A 26,177-nucleotide genomic window follows, 5' to 3' on the forward strand; every position below is an offset into this window, starting at 1 on the left:
CCCCATGAGCCTTTTGTTAATCTGGGCACCAGAGTATAAGAAAGAGCTGAGTTTACAGATGGCTGCCAAGTCATCCCAGCTGAGCAAAGCAACAGGAGGGAATTATGTGAGTCACACACTGCTGCGAAGTGCCCTGTTTCCCCTTTATGAATTGTAATTTTCATCTGAAATTATAGGACAATGAGACATGACCGTTTTGTCATCTCACTTAAGAATTATTTTGAAATGCTGATTTTAAGAACGAGGTTTTTATTAATGTAAATTATAGCCATAAAAACATATAAGAGATTAAATAAGTGAAATATCGGCATATCTTTTCAATTTTTTTTTTAATGGATGTGAGGCTTTCAGTATTGCCCACGTTGGCCTCGAACATGCAGCCTCGCCTCTTTGTGCGCCAGGACAACCGGCCCGAGCTATCGCGGCTTCCATCAGCATATCTTTCATATTTCTTTTCTCCCAAAACTTCTTTCCAACGATAGATTTATATTGTCTCTCTTGGTCATTCTCACTAGCTCTGGAGCACTCTTGAAACAGAAGATAAGAGCAGCACACCAACATGGCACATGTATACATATGTAAAAAACCTGCATGTTGTGCATATGTACCCTAGAACTTAAAGCATAGTAAAAAATAAAAAATAAAAGATTCTTGTGTAAGTCCCAGCTCTGCCATTTACTAGCTTCTTGACCTTGAAGAAATCATTGAATTAGTCTGACTATTGCTTTTTTTATAAAATTGGATGAAGAGTATTCCACATTGCATACTTCTGTTATGGTCTGAATGTTTGTGTCCCCTCCACATTCATATTGAAATTCTAACTCCCAAGGTGATTAGGAGATGGGGCCTTTGATAGGTGATTAGGTCATGAGGGTGAAGTCCTCTTGAATGTGATCGATATACCAAGAGAAAAGGCCTGAGAGAAACCTCTGGCCTCTTCTGCCATGTGAGGACACAGCAAAAAGGCACCATGTATGGGCCAGAGGACATGCCTTCACCAGACACCAAATTGGCCCAGCACCTTGATGTGGACTTCTTAGTTTCCCTAACTGTGAGTAATAAATTTCTCTCGTTTTTAAACTAACCAGTCTATAATATTTCATTAATGCAGCCTGAGTAGACTAAGACAACTTCTCAGTATGGTTTTGATGATGAAATGAGATAATACAATCAAATGGGAAGCAACAGTAAAAACAACAGTCCTTCATTCAGTACTATCAACAGGTGATAATGATTTAATAGAATAAAACTAATACCACTTACCCAGCATCTGTCCTGTTGCCACAAAGGAGAGCATATCTTTCTCCTTCCAAATAATAAAAGTTTTCTGTTTCTGAAAAATAGGCAAGAAATGATATTCTATGTGTAATTATGAGTTAGCGCCACATTGGAAATCAGTTTGGATCTCTGCGGAAGCTAAAATCACTTTCTGCAATTGTGAAGAAAGGTGTAAATATCCTTGCCTTTTTAACCTAACATCCGATACACAAGCCAGCGCCTTTGGGAATCTAGCAAAATGTTGAGTGTTCAACATTTCTGGCAAGACTGCTTTGCCTTTAACAAAAGTTTCAATTTTTTATATACATGGCAAGGTGATTCTTACCTCGAATATAGTATGGGTTTCCAGTTTTGTTGTGCAGGGTTTCATTTTCATTCTCTTGGGGCCATCGAAAACATTTGTGTTTCAGGTTGCCCATGAAGAGCCCCATCCCAATTAGAGAAAATATGCTCAGAAAAAACAGAGTGAGGATAATGACACCAATAAGCTTCTTCAAGCAGTGGGTCAGGACCCCTGCAAGGGACTTCAGACCTGGAAAGAGAAACATTTGCTTTTGAAATAATGTAATATCTTGGAAAAGCACTATTGGCAAACTTCTCCCATAGCAACTGCATATTCCATTGAAATCAATAGTTTTATCTTATAATGTAATTCTAATTATTTGGGTCTCATACATAAAGTGAATAATAAATCAAAAGTTGAGGTTTATGTATTACTGCTAATTTTTAACACCTAACAAAATAATTCAGACACACTATTTAAAATTAATTATTTGCTTGCTTCTCTTTACAAAGAAAAACAATCCCCCTCTCTTGGTTACTGCTTGTCATACCAACCTCCAGTGTTTGTAAGCATAAATAAAGGTATAAGGTTATAAATCAAAATTCAAATGTTCTTGAAAAACTAAACAGCTTGAAACAGTAGTATTCTATATTATTCTTTAATTGACTTCATAATAATTCAATTTTGTGAGCTAATTAAATAAAATTATGAAGAATTTCAATAAACAAGAATGAGAATAACACAACTGTGATCTATGTAAACTGTATTTATAACAGAATACTAATAGAGAATTCAAACTTAAAACTGGCTTTATTTAAGGATATTCATTTTTCTAAGTAATACATGCTGACTTCTAAAAGTAGAAAAGTAGAAAAAACAAAAACAACATAATCATAGCTCATAGAATAAATTACTATTAACTTTTTTGTGTATAAACTTGCTTTCTTTCTTCCATCCTTCCCTCCCTCCTCCCTTTTCTTTTTCACTTGCTCTCTTATTTGCTAGTTTGTGTGCATTAGTTTCCTAATAACTGCTCAGCACAATGATGAATAAGAATATACTAACTCTGTGATATTAACTATGCAAGTAGTCAACATTTGTATGCTTTAGTTTCATAATTTTTTAAAATGGAAATGATACCTGCTTTCTATCTTATTGTGAGAATTGAAAACTATTCTGTTGAATGACCTCAGATGATTAGGTTTCTTTAGTAAAATATGACAGGGTTGAAATAAAGTCATTCTTGTGACTACAGAAATGTGATAATCTAGATTAAATATACAATTTTAATTTGACTTAATAATTAAATATATGTTTATAGCCTCCTTTTGCCACTTAGAATTGTATCATTCTTTTTATTACAAGCAAATCTTTTCAAAGTATTATACTAGATATATAATAGAACTTTGGTGTCAAACATACAACAGTGGTTTAGCATTGACACACATGTTCACATTGTTTTTGAGAGATGTTGAACCAAAGTATAAACCAGATTATAAGCCTTCACTAAAACTGGAACATTTCAAAATATATTTGGCAGTTCATTAGAAAAAAATTAAATCACTTTAATGTAATTTCTGTAGTTACTATTCCAAACTTTTAAAATAGGTGTATTTGCACGGTGTGCTTATTTGGCAACGGTCATGAGTCCTTAGTGTATCTTTATACTAAATTTTTTTTCATATTGTTTTGTCAGAAATGTTTTTAAGAAGAGCAATTCTTAAAGAAAAATATATGTCTGTGTGTATATATATAGATTATATATATAAAATACATACAGATAGATAATTTCCATTATATTCCCAATTTTTGGTGGAGCTTTAATTTTAGCACTGACATTTTGTTTGATGGAAAAGAAATGACACCATCACATTTTTATAAAATTAAATCTGCTAATCATTTTCATTAGTATATACTAATTAGATTTTGTTAGAAAGTTCTGGGCCATATGCCAATCTTGATCTTAATTTTCTGGTATAACTTCCTCCTTCTTTTAAATTTTAACCTTCGTTTTGCTTAGTGTAAGTCTATTATAGAGTTTAATTGTATTTCTGACTTCATATTAAAGTCTCTGCCTTGATAAAAAAAATTTAAACCAATTGCATTTATTTTCGTAAATCAGGTTTACACTAGAATATACCTTATTTTTTTTATTTCTATATTCTCCTTATTATTCACTGTGTTTATTTTCCTTTGTCATTAAATTTACTGTGTCTATTTTTTCCTTTAGTATTTTAGATAAAATACATGTTTCGAGAACTTATATCCAATTTAAGTTCCTATTTTGAAATAACATGCATATCTCTACATCAATAAGACTGTGTCTACTCAGTCCCACCACATAAGACGAGAAAATAACTGTATTTATTTTCTCACATTTCTCTATTCTTACTTCTCAGTTTTTGCTAATATAAGTAATGACCTTTGACCTAGTTATAATTGTTGAATTGTGTATTTTGTATCACATATTATCTATCATGATTTATAGAAAGGATAAAATTCAAATCCTTACAAGGGCTTCCCAGGAAGCATAAATTCACACAAACAGGGAGTTGAGAGGACTTGGATGAATCTGCCTGACTTGAAGTGGCAGCTGTTCTTCATCCACAGCAGGTTGTTGTCATTCATAAATGTAGGTGGACCTATCCTGACAATTCATCCAAGTTAAATTGGATTTCAACATAAAATCATTAAATTTTTATAATATTAACACCTATTTCAAAGTTTTCTAAAACATAAATAAAATATGTCTCTAGTTCAAGAATGAACTACAGAAGTCCGTGTGCTAACTTCTGATTTATATTTGCATTCTGTTTTGCAACTCACTAACAACAGTAATTTGCAATCCATTCTGTGTCGAAATGGTTTCAGAGCTCATTGCAATTTCTTTTAGAACTAAATACTCTCATTTCTAAATATTTTATTTTCATACTTATTTTTTCAGCAGATATTCTGAAAAGATACACAAGTACTGTTTGAGAACTCTTGCACAGCTGAGAACATACATTTGTTGACTATACATACAAATGACAGCCAAGTATAGAATTCCAGTGTCTCAGCTTCCCTGACTACACTTTCCCCCAAGCTCTGAAACTCCACTGCCTACTTAAGTTTACTATTAACATGAGGTCTAAGGGTGACCTGTCCATGATGTATGTTTCTCACCTTTTTACTTGAAGAATTTTATAATACTTTTATTCTTTAATACTTTACATTTAAAACATTTTACAATATGTCTAAGTGTATATTGTAGTTATTATTTATCTAGTATAAGCTGATCTCTTTCGTTTGTAGGGTCTTTTTCCAGTTAAAAATTTTTAAAGTTTTTTCTATTGTATATATTTCAATAATTTGTTTTTTATATTCATTCTTGTCTGTTTTCAGGATCACAGTTTATGCATAAGATGGACTTTAGTCTTTTCTCCTTCATTAATCCGTTCCATTTTTCAGTTCTATTGTATTAATACAGAATTCCTCTAGTCTTTCTTTATACAAGTGTGCTTGTTTGATGCACTGGTAATACTATTTTGTGGCTTGTATTACCACTGAATATTCATATAGGGTAGTACAATTTTTATCGCTTTTCTGTCTTAAAGTTAGTTATATTTGCCCAGATTACTCTCTCACTTCATCATTTGTTGAGAGACTGCAAAAAGATAATTTATTATGTATGCTTCTATTTTAAGCACATTTATTTTAAAAGAGGATACTTGCTTTCTATTAAATATATGTTTCTCTTTCTATATTGCAAAATATTTTCATTCACTCCATATTGCTGGTATGTGCCTAGTACATTCTCCCTTGAAAAAAAGAGTGAGAGGTCTCTACTAGCCTATAGGCTTCCAACTCCAGTGAATGAATTCTTCTTGTATTATTACAACTTGAATTCATCTGATGTATTTAATAATTCTTACCTGTAGTCTTAAGATGAAGATGCATGTGAAATATGTGGGGAGTAGTAAGGGAGCTAGAGCTGTGAAATTCCCATCAGGTTAACTCTCACTAATTGATTCCTTCACTAGATTTGATAAAGCTGCCATGCCACAGACAGTTTTTATTAAACAGCTTTACTGAGATATAATTCACGAGCTCCACAATTCAACAGCTTAATGTGTACAAATCAATGTTTGAGTATATTACAAGTTATGAATTATCACCATACTTTCCAATCTGTTTTTCTCATTTGTTCTGCCTGAACTACAAATACACAGCCTATATATATTTAGCCTTCTTTCTGGTCTATGAAAGTTGTATGTAGGCTTTGTTTTTGCTTTTATTACATTCCTTATTTGCTTTCTTGATACAGCTATTTCATAACACTTCTGAATTGCAGCTAAAACATTCTGGGTAGCGTTGTTCTTATCTAACTGTTCTTATTCATTCACAATAACAAACTAGAAGGTGTTGGTGTGTTTCTGTTAGAATGTCTTCAGAAATGGGAGCTGTAACTTAGTCTTCAGCATCTTCCATCAATGTGGTAAAGTTGCAACCACACTGATAGAAGATGAATTTTGTGGTATGTGAATTGCACCCTATCCAAACACTCAAAGCAAAGGGGAATTCATCTTATTTTATATTACTTTGTTCATATCAACTGGTTTCTTGATAAAATGAGGAAAAGAAAGAGGCAGATTAGATATGTCTAGACCACTATTTCTCTCAGAAGTCTAAGAAGAAGTTTTTAAGTTCAAATATAATTTGTAAGAATTACAAATTAAAATATATTTTACTGATGTCTATATTTTGGTTTTGTAAAAATTGAGCCTACACCAAATAAATAACAGTCAATGTATTTTTCTCCTCTTTCCTAGAGTGACATAAATGTAAATTTCAGATAACTCACTGGTTTCAGAGTGGAAACATTATTCAATATTTCCTCTGAACAACAACAGGGAAGTTCAAGTGAATACATGGCAGTATATAAAACAAAATGAAAAAAAGATATTCAATGCAATTTCTTACCTTGATTTAAAGGAATAATTTTTAAAATTCTCAAAGTTCTTGCAGTTTGAAGCATTGGAATGAAGTTTAGAGGTGAGTATCTTATAATAACCCTGTGGAATTAAATTAGAGTTACCTAAAAGTCACATTACATCTTTGCTACTTATTCTTGGCTTTTTATGGTTTTTGAAACTTATTTTTAAAACCATATATGCAAACATTTCCCTTGATCACATGATTCCATATTGCAAACAGTTTTATTATTTATTAGAAGACAAAGATTACTGCAGTGGAAAGTGGCCAGGTAAATATTAATCTGTAAACTTAGGAGAGTTTACAAAAGTTTGACACTGTGAATACTCTTAATTTCTCATCAAATATTCTACACTATGTTCATAAATCTTTTGTTGTCTAATTACTGAAAAGATAGTTACAATGCAAAATGAATATCTAGTTTTTTAAGGAATAAGATTCATTTTAAGTATTTAAACTTATGATGATGGTAATTATGATGGTGACATGAGAATAAAGATGAAGAGAGGATGAGAATGAGGATGATGGTGATGACATTGATGATGATGGTGATAATAATGACAATGGTGATGGTGATGATGATGAAGGTGTAAGGCAGACTGTGTGTTGATTAAGGGCACAGACTCTGAAGCCAGACTGCTTGTGTAGAAATCCAGGCTCTACCATGAACTAACTGTGCAAGATGAGCAAATTATTTAAATCTTTCTTGCCTCAGTTGCCTCAACTGTAAAGTGGGGTTAATAATACTTCCTGATTCAGAGGGTTTTTTGAGAGATTTAACAAGTTAACTTATGCGAAGTACGTAGAAGACCACCTGGCACATAGTAAGGGCTCTGCAAGTGTTAACTAACAGAAAGAGCAAAACAGCAAAGAAAATGGTAATAACAGTAAAAGTAGTGATGGTAATGATTACAGTGATATGATACACTATTTTAGATTGCTTAAAATATAGCAGACACTCTTTATGACCTTTATAAATGTTATTAAAAATTGACCCAAAATCTACAAATAGAAAATCACTTTAAATTATTTCTAACAAGAGTTTGATGCCAGTAATGATTTCCGTAGATAGAATACACTAAATAGAAGTATTTTAAAAAGAGACATGAAATTGTTAGAATTGTCTGAAGCATTCCAGAAAATGTGTGTGAGGGGGTGGGTGTTTAAGATACATTATTCTGATCTCTAGCATATTTACTGGTCTTAAGCAATGTAGCTACATGCAACGTAGATTGGGAATTGAGAATCAAATCTGCTAGGACCTTCTAAGTATTCAGGGGATTTGCTCACTGATCACTAAAAGGCACACTTAAAATGCACAAATTCAATATTTATCATTCTTGCTCCAAATAGAAAGCAGAAAATAGCCCACTCCTTTCATTTTTATTGCATCTTCTGAGGACTAGGTCAGAGGCAGCTGAGAGAGCTCACTATGACTATAACTTTGAAGTATTCTCCAGTTGCAGACTATCTTCAGGCAGAAATCTTTGCAGATGTCAATTATTTTTTATGAAAAACATTTGCTGAGCAAAACATTAAAATAGACTCAATTTAAAGAAATACTCACTCAAACATAGTTACGCTGAAATCGAGCCAGTTCCACGGATCACCAAGGAAGGAAAAAGATCCTGCCCAGACACCTCTTGCAAAGAGTTTTACAAGTATTTCAAATGTGTAAATTCCAAGCAAAGTATTCCTGCAGAAATTTTTTCATATAAATATTATTGGTGAGAATAATACATTGTCAACTCTGAAATACTATGTTTATGATAACTAGCTGGCATTTAAGAATAAGTCATCAGGAAGGTGAGACCAGGTCTACTTGGTAGGCCAAAACAAACCAACCACCAATAAATTAGACAACATTCAAGAAAGCAAGTGCTCCTTGAGCCTTAATTCAATGTTTTAAATAGGGTAGGCTGTGTCTTACAGCATTTGTCATGACATTTGACTTTTTAATTTGTTTATTACTGTAGTCATGTAGTATAATTTGAAGTCAGGTAGCATGATGCCTCCAGCTTTGTTCTTTTTGCTTAGAATTGCCTTGGCTATTTGGGCTCCTTTTTGGTTCCATATGAATTTTCTTTTACAGGAACATGGATGGAGCTGGAGGTCATTATCCTTAGCAAACACAGAAACGGAAAACTAAATGCTGCATGTTCTCACTTAAAAGTCGGAGCAAAATGGTGAGAACACATGGACACATAGAGGGGAACAACACAGTGGGGCCTTTTGGAGGGCAGAGGATGAGAGGAGGGAGAGGATTACGAAAAAAATAACTAATGAGTATTAGGCTTAATACCTGGGTGATGAATAATCTGCATAACAAAACCCCATGACAAAAGTTTACCTATGTAACAAACCTGCCCTTGTGCCTCTGAATTTAAAATAAAAGTTAAAAAAATTAAAAAATCAATAAATCCTAGCTGAGAGGTAATAGCCTTTACATATTATGTAGGTAAATGATAAAAACATCACATATCAAATTTGATCCCTATAGGGATTACACAATAATTAATAATCATCATTAAGGGCATGTGTAAGATCTAATTTTATTACATATATATAATATATATATTGAAGCATGTTTTTAATGGTGATATTGTTATAGTCAACTTCCAAAATTAAAGCTCAAAAGGTGGGGGCGGAGCAAGATGGCCGAATAGGAACAGCTCCAGTCTCTAACTCCCAGCGCGAGCGACACAGAAGACCGGTGATTTCTGCATTTTCAACTGAGGTACTGGGTTCATCTCACTAGGGAGTGTGGGACAATCAGTGCTGGTCAGCTGCTGCAGCCCGACCAACGAGACCTGAAGCAGGGCGAGGTATCGCCTCACCTGGGAAGCGCAAGGGGGAAGGGAATCCCTTTTCCTAGCCAGGGGAACTGAGACACACAACACCTGGAAAATCGGGTAACTCCCACCCCAATACACCCCAAACGGGCACACCAAGAGATTGTATCCCGCACCTGGCCGGGAGAGTCCCACGCCCATGGAGCCTCCCTCATTGCTAGCACAGCAGTCTGTGATCTAACCACAAGGCAGCAGCGAGGCTGGGGGAGGGGCGCCCGCCATTGCTGAGGCTTAAGTAGGTAAACAAAGCGGCTGGGAAGCCCGAACTGGGTGGAGCTCACAGCAGCTCAAGGAAACCTGCCTGTCTCTGTAGACTCCACCTCTGGGGACAGGGCATAACTATACAACAACAAAAGCAGCAGAAACCTCTGCAGACGCAAACGACTCTGTCTGACAGCTTTGAAGAGAGCAGTGGATCTCCCAACACGGAGGTTGAGATCTGAGAAGGGACAGACTGCCTGTTCAAGTGGGTCCCTGACCCCTGAGTAGCCTAACTGGGAGACATCCCCCACTAGGGGCAGTCTGACACCCCACACCTCACAGAGTGGAGTACACCCCTAAGAGGAAGCTTCCAAAGCAAGAATCAGACAGGTACACTCACTGTTCAGCAATATTCTATCTTCTGCAGCCTCTGCTGCTGATACCCAGGCAAACAGGGTCTGGAGTGGACCTCAAGCAATCTCCAACAGACCTACAGCTGAGGGTCCTGACTGTTAGAAGGAAAACTATCAAACAGGAAGGACACCTACACCAAAACCCCATCAGTACATCACCATCATCAAAGACCAGAGGCAGATAAAACCACAAAGATGGGGAAAAAGCAGGGCAGAAAAGCTGGAAATTCAAAAAATAAGAGCGCATCTCCCCCCGGCAAAGGAGCACAGCTCATCGCCAGCAACGGATCAAAGCTGGACGGAGAATGACTTTGACGAGATGAGAGAAGAAGGCTTCAGTCCATCAAACTTCTCAGAGCTAAAGGAGGAATTACGTACCCAGCGCAAAGAAACTAAAAATCTTGAAAAAAAAGTGGAAGAATTGATAGCTAGAGTAATTAATGCAGAGAAGGTCATAAATGAAATGAATAAGATGAAAACCATGACACAAGAAATACGCGACAAATGCACAAGCTTCAGTAACTGACTCGATCAACTGGAAGAGTATCAGCGTTGAAGATCAAATGAATGAAATTAAACGAGAAGAGAAACCAAAAGAAAAAAGAAGAAAAAGAAATGAACAAAGCCTGCAAGAAGTATGGGATTATGTAAAAAGACCAAATCTACGTCTGATTGGGGTGCCTGAAAGTGAGGGGGAAAATGGAACCAAGTTGGAAAACACTCTTCAGGATATCATCCAGGAGAACTTCCCCAACCTAGTAGGGCAGGCCGACATTCAAATCCAGGAAATAAAGAGAATGCCACAAAGATACTCCTCGAGAAGGGCAACTCCAAGACACATAATTGCCAGGTTCACCAAACTTGAAATGAAGGAAAAAATCTTAAGGGCAGCCAGAGAGAAAGGTCGGGTTACCCACAAAGGGAAGCCCATCAGACTAACAGCAGATCTCTCGGCAGAAACTCTCCAAGCCAGAAGAGAGTGGGGGCCAATATTCAACATTCTTAAAGAAAATAATTTTAAACCCAGAATTTCATATCCAGTCAAACTAAGTTTCATAAGTGGAGGAGAAATAAAATCCTTTACAGATAAGCAAATGCTTAGAGATTTTGTCACCACCAGGCCTGCCTTACAAGAGACCCTGAAGGAAGCACTAAACATGGAAAGGAACAACCGGTACCAGCCATTGCAAAAACAAGCCAAAATGTAAAGACCATCGAGGCTAGGAAGAAACTGCATCAACTAACAAGCAAAATAACCAGTTAATATCATAATGGCAGGATCAAGTTCACACATAACAATATTAACCTTAAATGTAAATGGACTAAATGCTCCAATTAAAAGACACAGACTGGCAAACTGGATAAAGAGTCAAGACCCATCAGTCTGCTGTATTCAGGAGACCCATCTCACATGCAGAGACATACATAGGCTCAAAATAAAGGGATGGAGGAAGATTTACCAAGCAAATGGAGAACAAAAGAAAGCAGGGGTTGCAATACTAGTCTCTGATAAAACAGACTTTAAACCATCAAAGATCAAAAGAGACAAAGAAGACCATTACATAATGGTAAAAGGATCAATTCAACAGGAAGAGCTAACTATCCTAAATATATATGCACCCAATACAGGAGCACCCAGATTCATAAAGCAAGTCCTTAGAGACTTACAAAGAGACTTAGACTCCCATACAATAATAATGGGAGACTTCAACACTCCACTGTCAACATTAGACAGATCAACGAGACAGAAAGTTAACAAGGATATCCAGGAATTGAACTCATCTCTGCAGCAAGCAGACCTAATAGACATCTATAGAACTCTCCACCCCAAATCAACAGAATATACATTCTTCTCAGCACCACATCGCACTTATTCCAAAATTGACCACATAATTGGAAGTAAAGCACTCCTCAGCAAATGTACAAGAACAGAAATTATAACAAACTGTCTCTCAGACCACAATGCAATCAAACTAGAACTCAGGACTAAGAAACTCAATCAAAACCGCTCAACTACATGGAAACTGAACAACCTGCTCCTGAATGACTACTGGGTCATTCGAAATGAAGGCAGAAATAAAGATGTTCTTTGAAACCAATGAGAACAAAGATACAACACACCAGAATCTCTGGGACACATTTAAAGCAGTGTGTAGAGGGAAATTTATAGCACTAAATGCCCACAAGAGAAAGCGGGAAAGATCTAAAATTGACACTCTAACATCACAATTAAAAGAACTAGAGAAGCAAGAGCAAACACATTCAAAAGCTAGCAGAAGGCAAGAAAAAACTAAGATCAGAGCAGAACTGAAGGAGATAGAAACACAAAAAACCCTCCAAAAAATCAATGAATCCAGGAGTTGGTTTTTTGAAAAGATCAACAAAATTGACAGACCACTAGCAAGACTAATAAAGAAGAAAAGAAAGAAGAATCAAATAGATGCAATAAAAAATGATAAAGGGGATATCACCACCGACCCCACAGAAATACAAACTACCATCAGAGAATACTATAAACACCTCTACGCAAATAAACTAGAAAATCTAGAAGAAATGGATAATTTCCTGGACACTTACACTCTTCCAAGACTAAACCAGGAAGAAGTTGAATCCCTGAATAGACCAATAGCAGGCTCTGAAATTGAGGCAATAATTGATAGCCTACCAACGAAATAAAGTCCAGGACCAGATGGATTCACAGCTGAATTCTACCAGAGGTACAAGGAGGAGCTGGTACCATTCCCTCTGAAACTATTCCAATCAATAGAAAAAGAGGGAATCCTCCCTAACTCATTTTATGAGGCCAACATCATCCTGATACCAAAGCCTGGCAGAGACACAACAAAAAAAGAGAATTTTAGACCAATATCCCTGATGAACATCGATGCAACAATCCTCAATAAAATACTGGCAAACCAAATCCAGCAGCACATCAAAAAGCTTATCCACCATGATCAAGTGGGCTTCATCCCTGGGATGCAAGGCTGGTTCAACATTCACAAATCAATAAACATAATCCAGCATATAAACACAACCAAAGGCAAGAACCACATGATTATCTCAATAGATGCAGAAAAGGCTTTTGACAAAATTCAACAGCCCTTCACGCTAAAAACGCTCAATAAATTCGGTATTGATGGAACGTACCTCTAAATAATAAGAGCTATTTATGACAAACCCACAGCCAATATCATACTGAATGGGCAAAACCTGGAAAAATTCCCTTTGAAAACTGGCACAAGACAGGGATGCCCTCTCTCACCACTCCTATTCAACATAGTATTGCAAGTTCTGCTAGGGCAATCAGGCAAGAGAAAGAAATCAAGGGTATTCAGTTAGGAAAAGAAGAAGTCAAACTGTCCCTGTTTGCAGATGACATGATTGTATATTTAGAAAACCCCATTGTCTCAGCCCAAAATCTCCTTAAGCTGATAAGCAACTTCAGCAAAGTCTCAGGATACAAAATTAATGTGCAAAAATCACAAGCATTCTTATACACCAGTAACAGATAAACAGAGAGCCAAATCAGGAATGAACTTCCATTCACAATTGCTTCAAAGACAATAAAATACCTAGGAATCCAACTTACAAGGGATGTAAAGGACCTCTTCAAGGAGAACTACAAACCACTGCTCAGTGAAATAAAAGAGGACACAAACAAATGGAAGAACATACCATGCTCATGGATAGGAAGAATCAATATCGTGAAAATGGCCATATTGCCCAAGGTAATTTATAGATTCAATGCCATCCCCATCAAGCTACCAATGAGTTTCTTCACAGAATTGGAAAAAACTGCTTTAAAGTTCATATGGAACCAAAAAAGAGCCCGCATCTCCAAGACAATCCTAAGTCAAAAGAACAAAGCTGGAGGCATCACGCTACCTGACTTCAAACTATACTACAAGGCTACAGTAACCAAAACAGCATGGTACTGGTACCAAAACAGAGATATAGACCAATGGAACAGAACAGAGTCCTCAGAAATAATACCACACATCTACAGCCATCTGATCTTTGACAAACCTGAGAGAAACAAGAAATGGGGAAAGGATTCCCTATTTAATAAATGGTGCTGGGAAAATTGGCTAGCCATAAGTAGAAAGCTGAAACTGGATCCTTTCCTTACTCCTTATATGAAAATTAATTCAAGATGGATTACAGACTTAAATGTTAGACCCAATACCATAAAAATCCTAGAAGAAAACCTAGGTAGTACCATTCAGGACATAGGCATGGGCAAAGACTTCATGTCTAAAACACTAAAAGCAGCGGCAGCAAAAGCCAAAATTGACAAATGGGATCTCATTAAACTAAAGAGCTTCTGCACAGCAAAAGAAACTACCATCAGAGTGAACAGGCAACCTACAGAATGGGAGAAAAGTTTTGCAATCTACTCATCTGACAAAGGGCTAATATCCAGAACCTACAAAGAACTCAAACAAATTTACAAGAAAAAAACAAACAACCCCATCAAAAAGTGGGCAAAGGATATGAACAGACATTTCTCAAAAGAAGACATTCATACAGCCAACAGACACATGAAAAAATGCTCATCATCACTGGCCATCAGAGAAATGCAAATCAAAACCACAATGAGATACCATCTCACACCAGTTAGAATGGCGATCATTAAAAAGTCAGGAAACAACAGGTGCTGGAGAGGATGTGGAGAAATAGGAACACTTTTACACTGTTGGTGGGATTGTAAACTAGTTCAACCATTATGGAAAACAGTATGGCGATTCCTCAAGGATCTAGAACTAGATGTACCATATGACCCAGCCATTCCATTACTGGGGATATACCCAAAGGATTATAAATCATGCTGCTATAAAGACACATGCACACGTATGTTTATTGCGGCACTATTCACAATAGCAAAGACTTGGAATCAACCCAAATGTCCATCAGTGACAGACTGGATTAAGAAAATGTGGCACATATACACCATGGAATACTATGCAGCCATAAAAAAGGATGAGTTCGTGTCCTTTGTAGGGACATGGATGCAGCTGGAAACCATCATTCTCAGCAAACTATCACAAGTACAGAAAGCCAAACACCGCATGTTCTCACTCATAGGTGGGAACTGAACAATGAGATCACCTGCACTTGGGAAGGGGAACATCACACACTGGGGCCTATCATGGGGAGGGGGGAGGGGGGAGGGATTGCATTGGGAGTTATACCTGATGTAAATGACGAGTTGATGGGTGCTGACGAGTTGATGGGTGCAGCACACCAATATGGCACAAATATACATATGTAACAAACTGCACATTATGCACATGTACCCTAGAACTTAAAGTATAATAATAATAATAAATAAACAAACAAATAAATAAATAAATTTTTAATAAAAGCTCAAAAGGTAACTTCAAGAAAGCCTTTTCCCCCAGATAATTTAATGGGTCTTTCCATCCTTACAGTCTAATGCAAGCCAAACGACGGGTATGTCTTCAGAAAGAGAGGAATAGAACAGAAAGGGAGAAAGGGATTTTCTTAATGAATGAAAATGAATGAAAGTTACCTGAGTTAAAAGCAAATCAGAAATGAGATTGCAACAGCAAAAAAAATAGATGTGAAGCACTGAAATATTATCTTTATCATTAACAAATATTAAATTTATTATAATATAAAATATAATGTATTATATAATTCAATATTATTAAAATAAAATGTAAAATATTAAAAATATATAATTATATATGATATGTATAAAATAATCATATAACATACTCTAATACTGGTCTCCATTTTGGCAAATTAGTCAGGGACATGAATATGCAATCAAGCAGGACACTAATTAGAATAAACAGTCGGAAAAAGGTAGCTTATAGTCAAGGAATAATAGTTAATAAATAATATTGGAAAAGATATATTTCTATTATATATATTTATATACATTGAGCTAAAATATTTTCTTAAATGTTGAAAAATATTAATCTTATTGAACAATGGGCATTAATATTTGTTAATATTTACTATTGGTGTGTATATTAGAAAATATACTTTATATGTATTTTCAAATGCGGAACACTTAATGAAGTATAATCTAGATTTCAATATGACCTATCATGAGACATAAATTGAAAAGAGAAAAATACTGCAGAAATAGTTGAATAACAGTATAGTTGCAGTTAATGTCAGCACAGTTTAAAGTCAACAAGTCAACAGAAAAGGATATGGATGTGCCAAAACCTTGATAGTTGTTCCTCTGATACAATTGAAAGGAGACAATGTACACAAGATGGAAGCTGCATTGAATCTGAAGATTGTTCTGTTTTTATTTAATACTATGAAAGTCTGTAAGAAGAAAAGCGATCAAGTGAAATTAGAACTCAGAACCACAATCTCATCAATTATGCAACAAATTGTCAATCAATCATCATTATAGTCTTCGACTCTAACAGCTATACTTTTCTTTTTTATATATATTTTTATAGACTAAGTCAAATGGAAGGATTTTAGATGTTTTTATTCGCATTGAGGCTTGTCTGTTTCTCTACCATTTTTGCTTTTTTGGGTTTTTTGCTACTGTTACACCCAAGAAAGTTGTTTGTCTCAAGCCAACCTCTGGTCTCCTTAGAGAACTAACAGAATAGGAAGAACACAATATCCCAATGGCTCACGAACATCCATTTAAAAGTGCCGGAGCCTGTGTATCTGAGAACGTAATGAATGCTAAAAGTTAGATTTTATTTTAGAGCAAATCAAATGTGGGATTATGGTAGCAAAGAAGAGTCAATGAATTGAAATAGTACTTTAATTCTTAACAATTGTCTATGAAATAAAACCAAACTTGCATGATATCATTAACATACATATATCTAAACCAGAAATTTATAACATGTAAACCTAATACGTTGAGATATTAAAGCATTAAAATTCTAACAAAAAATAATGAAATATCAGAAATATTCCGAAATTAAAATTGAGTCATATATCTAAATATGTGTACATGCTTGTGTATGTACATGAACATGTACATACATATTCAAGTGTATATATATATAATGTGTGTATATATAATATATATTCATGTGTGTATATATATATACCTGCATATGAGCAAGTTTGTATATTTTTATATTTGTGTGTAGAGAGATATATATATGTGCACTCATTGAAAGTGTGTATATATATATCCACTATATATCCATTTGGAAAAATTTTATTGTGGGGTATAAATAAATACAATTAGCAAATATTTTATAGCTTACAGTCTAAAAGAGTATATTTTATAATTTATAATATATAACATACTGAAGCACAATAAATTATAGTATACTAAAATTATATATTAAATATAATCTATTAGATGCTACAGTATTATATGTTATGCAGAGGTGATTATTTCTATTTTGTATATATACAGCAAAATAGACTACTTAGTGTAAATATATATTCAACAATATTTCATGAATAAATGTTCTAAATGGAAACCAAATTGTGATATAATTCTTCTTAATAAAATATTTTCTAACACACAATCTGTGAACACTTTGACCTATACTGTAGCTATCTTCCCTCTATTTTAAATGCAAACAGAAAATAAAAACTTAAAAGAGCCGAAGTAAATCTGATTTTTTAAAATGTGCTTTTCATGCTATTTTCCAGAACAATCTCAAACTTCATACAAGATGTAATATATGTGATTGTGATGAGTAATTTCAGATATAATAATCTCCCAATTTAAGAGCTGAAATTGTTTTATTAATTATAAAAGTATTTATTTTATGCCACCTTTAACAGAATAAACCTAATATAACTCAAATAAATTGTCATTTATAACAGCACTTTTATACCAAGCTATCTGTGCAGTTCTTGCTCCAGATGTTTCATGGGAACTAGACCAAGAGTAAATCTGGGCCTTGGTTTATTTTTCAAAATATTTGGTTTTGTCTTCAATAACACAACTAGCACTTTACCAACCGTGTCTGTACACACCGCAGGGTACTCAGAACTTTGCAATATTACACCTATCCCTACGGTTACTGTGCCATATCAATTATTATGACATAAACATAGCAAAAACTGAATGTAGAGGTAATTGAGATGAGGGCTTAACTTATACTTTCATTAAAATGCTCTCAAGATTAAGCATGTATATTATAACAATGCTGCATAATGCCCATGGAGGCTACCAGAGATACTGGAGTCTTTTAAGTTAATATATACATTTCTACCATAAAATGTCAATACTCTTCCACCATGACAAGTATTCCAAAGAATTGTAATTTATTTAAAAAAAAAAATCACTTTGTCTTCCATCCAGAGAATGTGGTGCAATTCCTTGTCACCCATTTGATAATATCATTGAATGCTCTACAAATTAATTTTTTTCACTATGAAGCTAATTGTCACCTTCCCCAAATTTGATATTCTTTCTAGTTATTTCATTTTGTCAGTGGCATCCCCATTCCTCTACGCTGCAAACCTTGGCATTTTTAGCCAGTCAAATCGTGCTGTTTCCTCTCAGCTTTGTTCTCTCTGTCTCCTCTTGACTTCAGTCCTGGATTACTCTCTCTGTTATTTCATCTTTCTAATCCTGTCTCTTCCATGCAATAGTCATTTAGAAATCTGTTGGGTTAATGCTACTTAAACATTATATTCATTGCATCAAGCCTTTGATCACCATATTAAATCCACGTTGACATCTCCATTATCTCACCTCATATCTCACAACTTGCAACAGCTAAGTTTCCAGTTATAGCATCACTTTTTCTTTTCCTCCTTCCAGAATCATTCTCTGCTCTTACCTACACATAGGTCTTCCCTTTCCCTTATTAAAACTTTGAAGTGTTCTTTAAGCTATAACTCAAATTCTGCAGGATCCTTAATGATTCTTTCAGCTTCATTGGTTCACACCAATCTCTGATTTCTAAATGTGATTATTTTCATATTTAACATTTTGTGCTTGTTCTGGGGTTGGACATATAGTAGCAGGTGCCTAAAGTCATTCTGGAGATAAGGAGTAAGTGTATGCATGTATGAATGAATAAAAATGATAAATAACATACGGGTTGTATTTACTTTTCTAACTTCTGAGTAAGCTCATCATATTGAACATTTTAAATTGTTGAGCACATTCTAGGCATTTTACAGGCATTTTAAAATTGAAAACCACAAATGGACAATCATCATGTTCCCTTAAAATATTTCACTTACATTAAGGCATACTAATACATATATTATGAAGTAAAGTAATCCAAAATATACTACCTAACCAGGTAAGATATCAGTTTTGATAAAAATCTCCAATATGTGTGCTCCCAAAATGAGACATCTTATGTAGTTCTGTATAATTTAAAATCAGATCTTGCCCTGTTTTTCATTATCTTTTTGTATCCTATCTCAATTACATTTTTTTATGTCTGGAAATAAAATAATAAAAATGTCATCAAAATAATCTCAATTAAATCTCACATTTTTTTTCTTGTAGTAGTATGGGTCCACATCTTCCAAGGGCTCTGACACCATTCCTTGAGAAAGGTTTCCATAAATAAATGGAAGCTCTTTGCCAACTTCCAAGTCAGGATTTGGCTTTAAATCTTCTTCATGTTCCTCATTATGTGTTTTAGCAATATGCTGTTTTGTAAGTTCAAAAGACTCTTTAGTGAAGGGAACAAGGCCCTTAGGTTCTGGTGAAGCCAACATTTCCAATTTTGTACCTGCAAAAAATTCTATATTAAAGTTGGGTATACTAATAAAACCATAAAAGTACAAAAGGTTGGGACATGAAAAATAGAGACCAGTAAACTGAATGCATGCATTTAAACAACATATTCCTTAGTTTTGTAGAAATCTAAGTTGTCCTGAGTTTTACTGTACTTAATATCGAACTTAATTTGTAATTTCACGAGTAACTCAATATACTTCACTTATTCATTGTTTTAAACTCTTTCTTTTACTGAAATCTACCTTTCAACTTCTCCATTATAATGAAAGAGATCTTTTTTAGAAAGATCTTTTTTGCTAGAGATACTTTTTCTGGTCAAATCCAATTATTTCCCTGGGAGACACATTTAACAATTGACTACACTTTTCTTCTTTAAACTTACTCTGCATTGGCTCTGCACCCTGCTCTTCCATGTCTCTTTTTGTATCTCTGATTACTTTTTAAAAATCAATTACAGTATCAGTCAAATATTAACCCAAATTTTAACTCTGATATCTCTTAAGGGTTTGCCTTCTTCCTCTGCTATATCTATCATTCTGATGAATGCATGGGCAAACAGAGTTTTAATTACTCTTTGCATACAAATATTTATCAAGTGCATGAGAATATTTCCCAGATGCTTTCTTCCCCCAGCTGTCTATATAGTAACTTCACCAAAGGCAGCAACTTAACAGGTAAAAGCAAAATTATTTATCTTTCTGTGTTACTAGAATTACTCTTTAACCTGTGAGCCACTGTAAAAATAAAAACTCAAACTAATCACCTTGAAAATTACTCATGGTATTTTTCTCTCTGTCATCAATCCTTACACACAAAATATTTTTCTTTCAACAATTTTCTATTATGATTCTTGAATACTATTTATTTATATATGTCCTTGAATGTAATCATCTTTATAATTCTATCTTTGGGATACTCCAGTAGTCTTCACATATGTCAACTCTAGTCTTTACCTATTTCAAGATATCCTATAGGCAACTCAAAGTAGTGTTCACTAAATACAATTTCATGCATCAATTCCCCATTCATGAACCTGGTTCTTCTTTCACACATACAAACATTTTATTTTACTAATTTGTTCCAGTCCAATTCCTGTCAAAATTTACCCTTCCAATGATTCTATTCAATGTCAATTGATTGATTTTTATTCATTTGTTTGTCTAAACACTCTTTGTAATTTTATTATTGCAATTAAAGATAATAAATTTTGGTTTTGATATTGTGACATTTTGCATCTGTGTATTTTCTTTCACGGTGCTGGCACTAGCTGAGTTACTTCCATAAGATTTTCCCAAGACAGAAATCACTCACACATATATATACTCACACATATGTTCTACTTCAGAATTTTTCACTGTTGTGCAATTTTCACTGTTGTGCAAAAAATACTTTAACACATTACTTGTTTATTAATTAAAAGTAAGCAAAAGATAAGTTATTTAATATTATTGGGACACCATTCACTGCAAGAATCAGACTTCACTGCTAGCATAAGTAAATGACGAGCAGGATATATTTTAAATACACAAAACGCAATCTTGTAGACATTCAAGGGGAGGATACATGGTACATTTCTGTGTCATAAATGTTCTGTGGAAAATAAAAATGAGAAGTAAAGATGAAAATAACATTTTGGGATGACTACTTATGCCTTTTGTGGAATCAAGTTTTCTGGGTTTTGCTTTGCTTTTCGTATCTGCTGCATTCTACTTAAAGAATGGCTTCCTTTTCTTACTTCTAAGAATGCACATAGACTAAAAATATTGACAGTCTGTTAACTTTATTTGGTTTTCAGTTCTGACCACATACCTATAACATATGTCTCAAAAAAAAAAAAAGATAAACAGAAATATACTTTGACTGAGCCCAGCCTCTGGATTCATTTACAAGAACCAGTCACAAATGACTGGTTCAGTCATTTGTAATCAAAGACAGGGATATTTTTGCAATAGCAGTTGTTTCTTAAGCCCAAGAGATGTTTCAGAGATACGGCACGAGGAAATTTTCAAGGGAAGAATATGTACTAGGAAGATCAACATATATCTACTTAGAGTTGTCTTCCTAGACTAATGGTATAAAAACTCACCTAAAAATTTACTTATTTCTAAATATCTGAGACGTTAAAAATTTGCTAAGATTATCTATAGATACCATATAGATACACACATTTACAAACATGCATATGGTCACATTTCACATATTAAACTTCATTAAGGGGAGAGAAGATGCTCTGAATAAGTACAATTTATGAGTATAAGCTATAGATAACTAAGTTTTCTCTTACATATGAAATCTTTTTTCCTTTAAAATAGCCTTTCAGGCCGGGCGCGGTGGCTCACACTTGTAATCCCAGCACTGTGGGAGGTCGAGGCGGGCAGATCATGAGGTCAGGAGATCCAGACCATCCTAGCTAACACAGTGAAACCCCGTCTCTACTAAAAATACAAAAAAATTAGCCGGGCGTGGCGGCGGGCGCCTGTAGTCCCAGCTACTCGGGAGGCTGAGGCAGGAGAAGGGCGTGAACCCGGGAGGCGGAGCTTGCAGTGAGCTGTGATCTTCCCACTGCACTCCAGCCTGGGCGACAGAGCGAGACTCCGTCTCAAAAAAAAAAAAAAAAAAAAATAGCCTTTCAAAATATTTTTACACAGAGATCCTTGGATATATATTAAATAATTTATAAATAACTTATTGGTTATCTTTATAAACATTCTTTACTATATTATGATAAAATATAGTGATGCTCCCAAAGGCAACTGCTGAATGATCCTGTTATGAGTTTTGTTTCCTGCCTTAGCAATTAACTGTGACTTGACATTTTCTTGGTATTTCTAATCTCCTCCTTCTATGTGAAAAGAGAATATCTAAATTTTCTGGGTGAAGAACTAAAGATTGTTGAACCTCTTCAAAGAAAAAATTCATGGGCTTTGTGACAGTTACTGGCTGCTCAGGTACTTTTATTTACATGAACCAACCCTATTCATGCTCTATTTTCTCACCATAAGACTTGATTATTTAATAAGGAAAATGAAGTAAAATATATGTATTTGAATTTTAGTAAGTCAAACTGTAAAATGTCTCACAAGATGAAAAAATACATGCTAGACAGCATTAAAATAAGATAGGCCTATAAGGACTCAGGGTTTTTGTCTAAAGGCTGGTGGCCAATGGATACAACATACCCAAGTTATCTATATTCTATATGACTTATTCAACATATCAACAATTTAGGTTGTGATAGAGAAACAACCTAGTAGAGACAAATAAAATCATGATCTTTGAACTCAGACCTACAGTCAAATCCTGAACTCTGTTACTAATGTTCTAAGAAACCTCAGTCAAATTATTTAATATCCCTGAACATATTTTCTCAGTCATAAAATTGGGATTCCTCCTCAGGTTAAATAAGGATAAATCAAAATAATATAAGTAAAAATACCTAGTACAGTGTCTGGCACATAATACATGGAAAATAAATATAAATTTTTAACTGTGATAAAATTTGCTATATTAGAATGGTGAGTCAAATTTACTAGAAAAAATGCAATAGAAATACTTGTAAAACTTCAAAATTTGGACTAAAATACCCATCAGCACAAGTACAGTAGAGATATGCTTTTGTAACAGAGAAAATTGTCAAGGGATTTTACTTAATAGTAACTGCAATACAAATCAATACTAATTTGTGTCTGCCAAGAACACTAATATAACCTCTATCTGTGTTGATGGAAGATGCAGGATGCAGTCCTTCTCTACTGTGCTGTAATCCAAGAACACTACAACTAAAAGGCATGTACATAAACTGAAGGGTCTTCAAATGGAACCAGAAGGTTGATTAAGTAAAATAGAACAATTTACAGGCAAGCTAAAAGAATGGAGAATGTATAGTTGAGGTAGAAAAAACTCAAGTACAATCTTACTATTTCCAAGTATCCGAATGGTTCTAACGTCGAAGAGAAATTAGACTTTCATGTTGTTCAAAAAATATGAACTAGAATCAATGAGGTGAAGCCAGAAGATATTTGGCTCGAGAAAATAAAGATTTTTCTAATAGCTGTCAAAAATGAAATGGGTTGATTTGGACATCAGACCTTCCCCTACTACCAACATGGAAACACATACTTCTTGACAGGCAGTGGGATGATTTAAATAGATCTGAATATTGGTTGTTAATTTCCACATCTTATAATTTTGGAACATTCTAAGGTTAAGATCATTGGATTGAATTTGTTGCACAGTTTCACATGATATAAAAGTCTGACTGAAATATTAGCTAACTAAAACTATGCAACACTGAATTAACAAAATCAATACATTTTTGATATTTTTAGGGATCCGTTCTGATTGCTAACAAATATTACTAAACTAACGTAAGTTAAGAACATTGGCCTTAAAAGAAGACACAAAAAGAGGTTACAAACTTCTTGCATGGATGCTGTCATTAATGAAAATGGTTTAAACACCTTCTATCGAAACCGCAAGACCCAATTTGCCAGCCTGTCTTCCTATTGCATAATCCTAGTATAATATCCCTTTTTTTTTTCTTTTACTACTCCATAAAAAATAATCTTGGACTCTTCATTTTGCCACCCCCCAGCTATAAGACCTTAGTAACATCACCTGACCTTTCCTCATATGTAAAATTTGGAATTCCTCATATATCTCACAAGGTTTTAAAGATTCAATCAAACCACAAAGAAATCCTGGACCACAGTAGTGGTTTCATCAGTACTGATTCTGTCATTCAACTCAGTCACTTATCCTAGAAGACTGTTTTAGTGATAATTGTGATGCTGAATGAAACTACCCTGGGTTGTTGACTAGATGAATGAATGAATGAATAGACAGCAGGCATTGCCTTCTGTGATACTGCAAAAAAAAAATGCAAGCACTTATCAAATGGAACTGGCATGCATCCGACTTCTAGATGGTTGAGTGCAGACTGTTAAATTATTAATCATTAAATCATAATTCAGTAAAATCATTTCTGTGGGGAATTTATGTAATATGGTCCAGGCACTATGCTTTCTGGTGAGCCATCTTAATACAGCACTAAAGTCTGAAAAAATATAGAAAGATTAATAGTTAATCCATCCATTAGACTTCTTTCTGAAAAATTGAATAGCTAAAGTAAGCTTTTGGCAATAATTGTATAAAAGTCAATTGTATCAAGTCCAGATTTGGACACTAACAAATTCATTGTACCAATATTTTATATTGTTGACTGAAGTGGAATCCATTTCTGTTGAATATCAGTTGACATTTGCAGGAGCAGCAGAAGTACATGGAAATGGGGTGAATTCTTATAGAAAAAAAAATTCTCCTTGAAATGAATTTCAAATTTAAGTATGAGTGAAAATTTATTTTAATCTTTATGGAAATTATGATTATGGCCATGCTTACCAAGTACCATTTTTAAAGCACTGAACTAGATGTTTCTAATAAATTATCTTATTTTCCCACATATCTTCCTTATGATTACCATTTTAAGGATGGGGAAACAGTGTTTGATCAGTATAATGACTTTTCCATCATTGTATAGCTCTTTATAAAGGTGGTAGAAATAAATGCTAATCTAGGTATTTAAATCTAAATGTTGGTACACTTAAACTACCCTGCAAAAATACATATGATATATACTTTTGGGGGGCAAGTGTAAACAATTGATACTTCTGTATGGCTACTTTAGAAACGTCCAAAAACCAGCGAGCTCACTGGGATAGTTTAGCCACCAACATGCACAACTGAGTAGCTGACAGGTTGATGTAAGTTGGGAGTGTCTAGAAATTTTCTTTAGGTAAATGTTGTCAAAGTAAAACATTTTCTGTTTTGTAAAACCGAAGGTGAGCAAGAATAGAGGACATTAATTTAAAGGGGACATAGTACTGCCTAGCATGGTAATCCACTGTCTGGATTTAGGGAACTCATTATTGTAGGAATTGCAGTTGGAGACCTACTGCAATAGAAGTGAAAGAAAGTATCAGATAATAACTTGACCAGCTTCTTATGGATATAAGAGGTGAACACATGACTGGCCAATCCAATCAATGAACCAACTCAAAATTTTGAATTTAGATCTAAAAACACAAAATAAGAGGGGAGTGGATAATCCATTTTTGCAAGAGAAACAGAAGCTTCAGTAGCAATTTGGGAAGCAGTAATATCAATGGAGCCTACAGCTGTCTCCAGTGTGACATTTTTGGTGGTTTTAGGATGAAGTATTATTTATGTCCACTGGACTGGTTTTGTCATTTGACATTGGCTGTGGTCTTGGCTACATCTTAGTACCTGTCTGAGCACAGGTAGTAGTTTTAGTTTATCACATAATTTCATTTCCCCATGCCAATTTTGTTACTGTGATTAAGCATAATTTGAAGTATTAGTATAATATGGAATCTACATAACAATTGACTAGTTTATTTCAGAAGAAAGTGGAGAAATCGAAGATATTCAATAACTGATAGAGGGAAGCTTGTAAAAAATGCTTTTTCATT

At 34.5% G+C, this 26,177-nt stretch overlaps 1 protein-coding gene across 4 annotated transcripts in view; it reads right to left on the reverse strand.

The window, feature by feature from the left end:
- Positions 1-26,177, reverse strand: part of LOC105483299 (sodium voltage-gated channel alpha subunit 7) — a 102,350-nt gene that overhangs the window by 62,671 nt on the left and 13,502 nt on the right. For all 4 annotated transcript variants that reach the window (XR_011609848.1, XM_071072888.1, XM_071072887.1 and 1 more), the window contains exons 2-8: positions 19,434-19,678; positions 16,192-16,310; positions 15,744-15,833; positions 8,103-8,231; positions 6,524-6,615; positions 1,604-1,810; positions 1,264-1,333 (exon numbers count right to left, since the gene is read on the reverse strand). Coding sequence is in view for 3 of the 4 variants with exons in the window: in XM_071072887.1 (XP_070928988.1) it covers positions 1,264-1,333; positions 1,604-1,810; positions 6,524-6,615; positions 8,103-8,231; positions 15,744-15,833; positions 16,192-16,310; positions 19,434-19,678 (952 nt within the window). In the remaining variant the exon portion in view is untranslated. The remainder of the gene's footprint in view (positions 1-1,263; positions 1,334-1,603; positions 1,811-6,523; positions 6,616-8,102; positions 8,232-15,743; positions 15,834-16,191; positions 16,311-19,433; positions 19,679-26,177) is intronic.

Source organism: Macaca nemestrina, chromosome 11 (assembly GCF_043159975.1).
Source record: "Macaca nemestrina isolate mMacNem1 chromosome 11, mMacNem.hap1, whole genome shotgun sequence".
Lineage (NCBI taxonomy): Eukaryota > Metazoa > Chordata > Mammalia > Primates > Cercopithecidae > Macaca > Macaca nemestrina.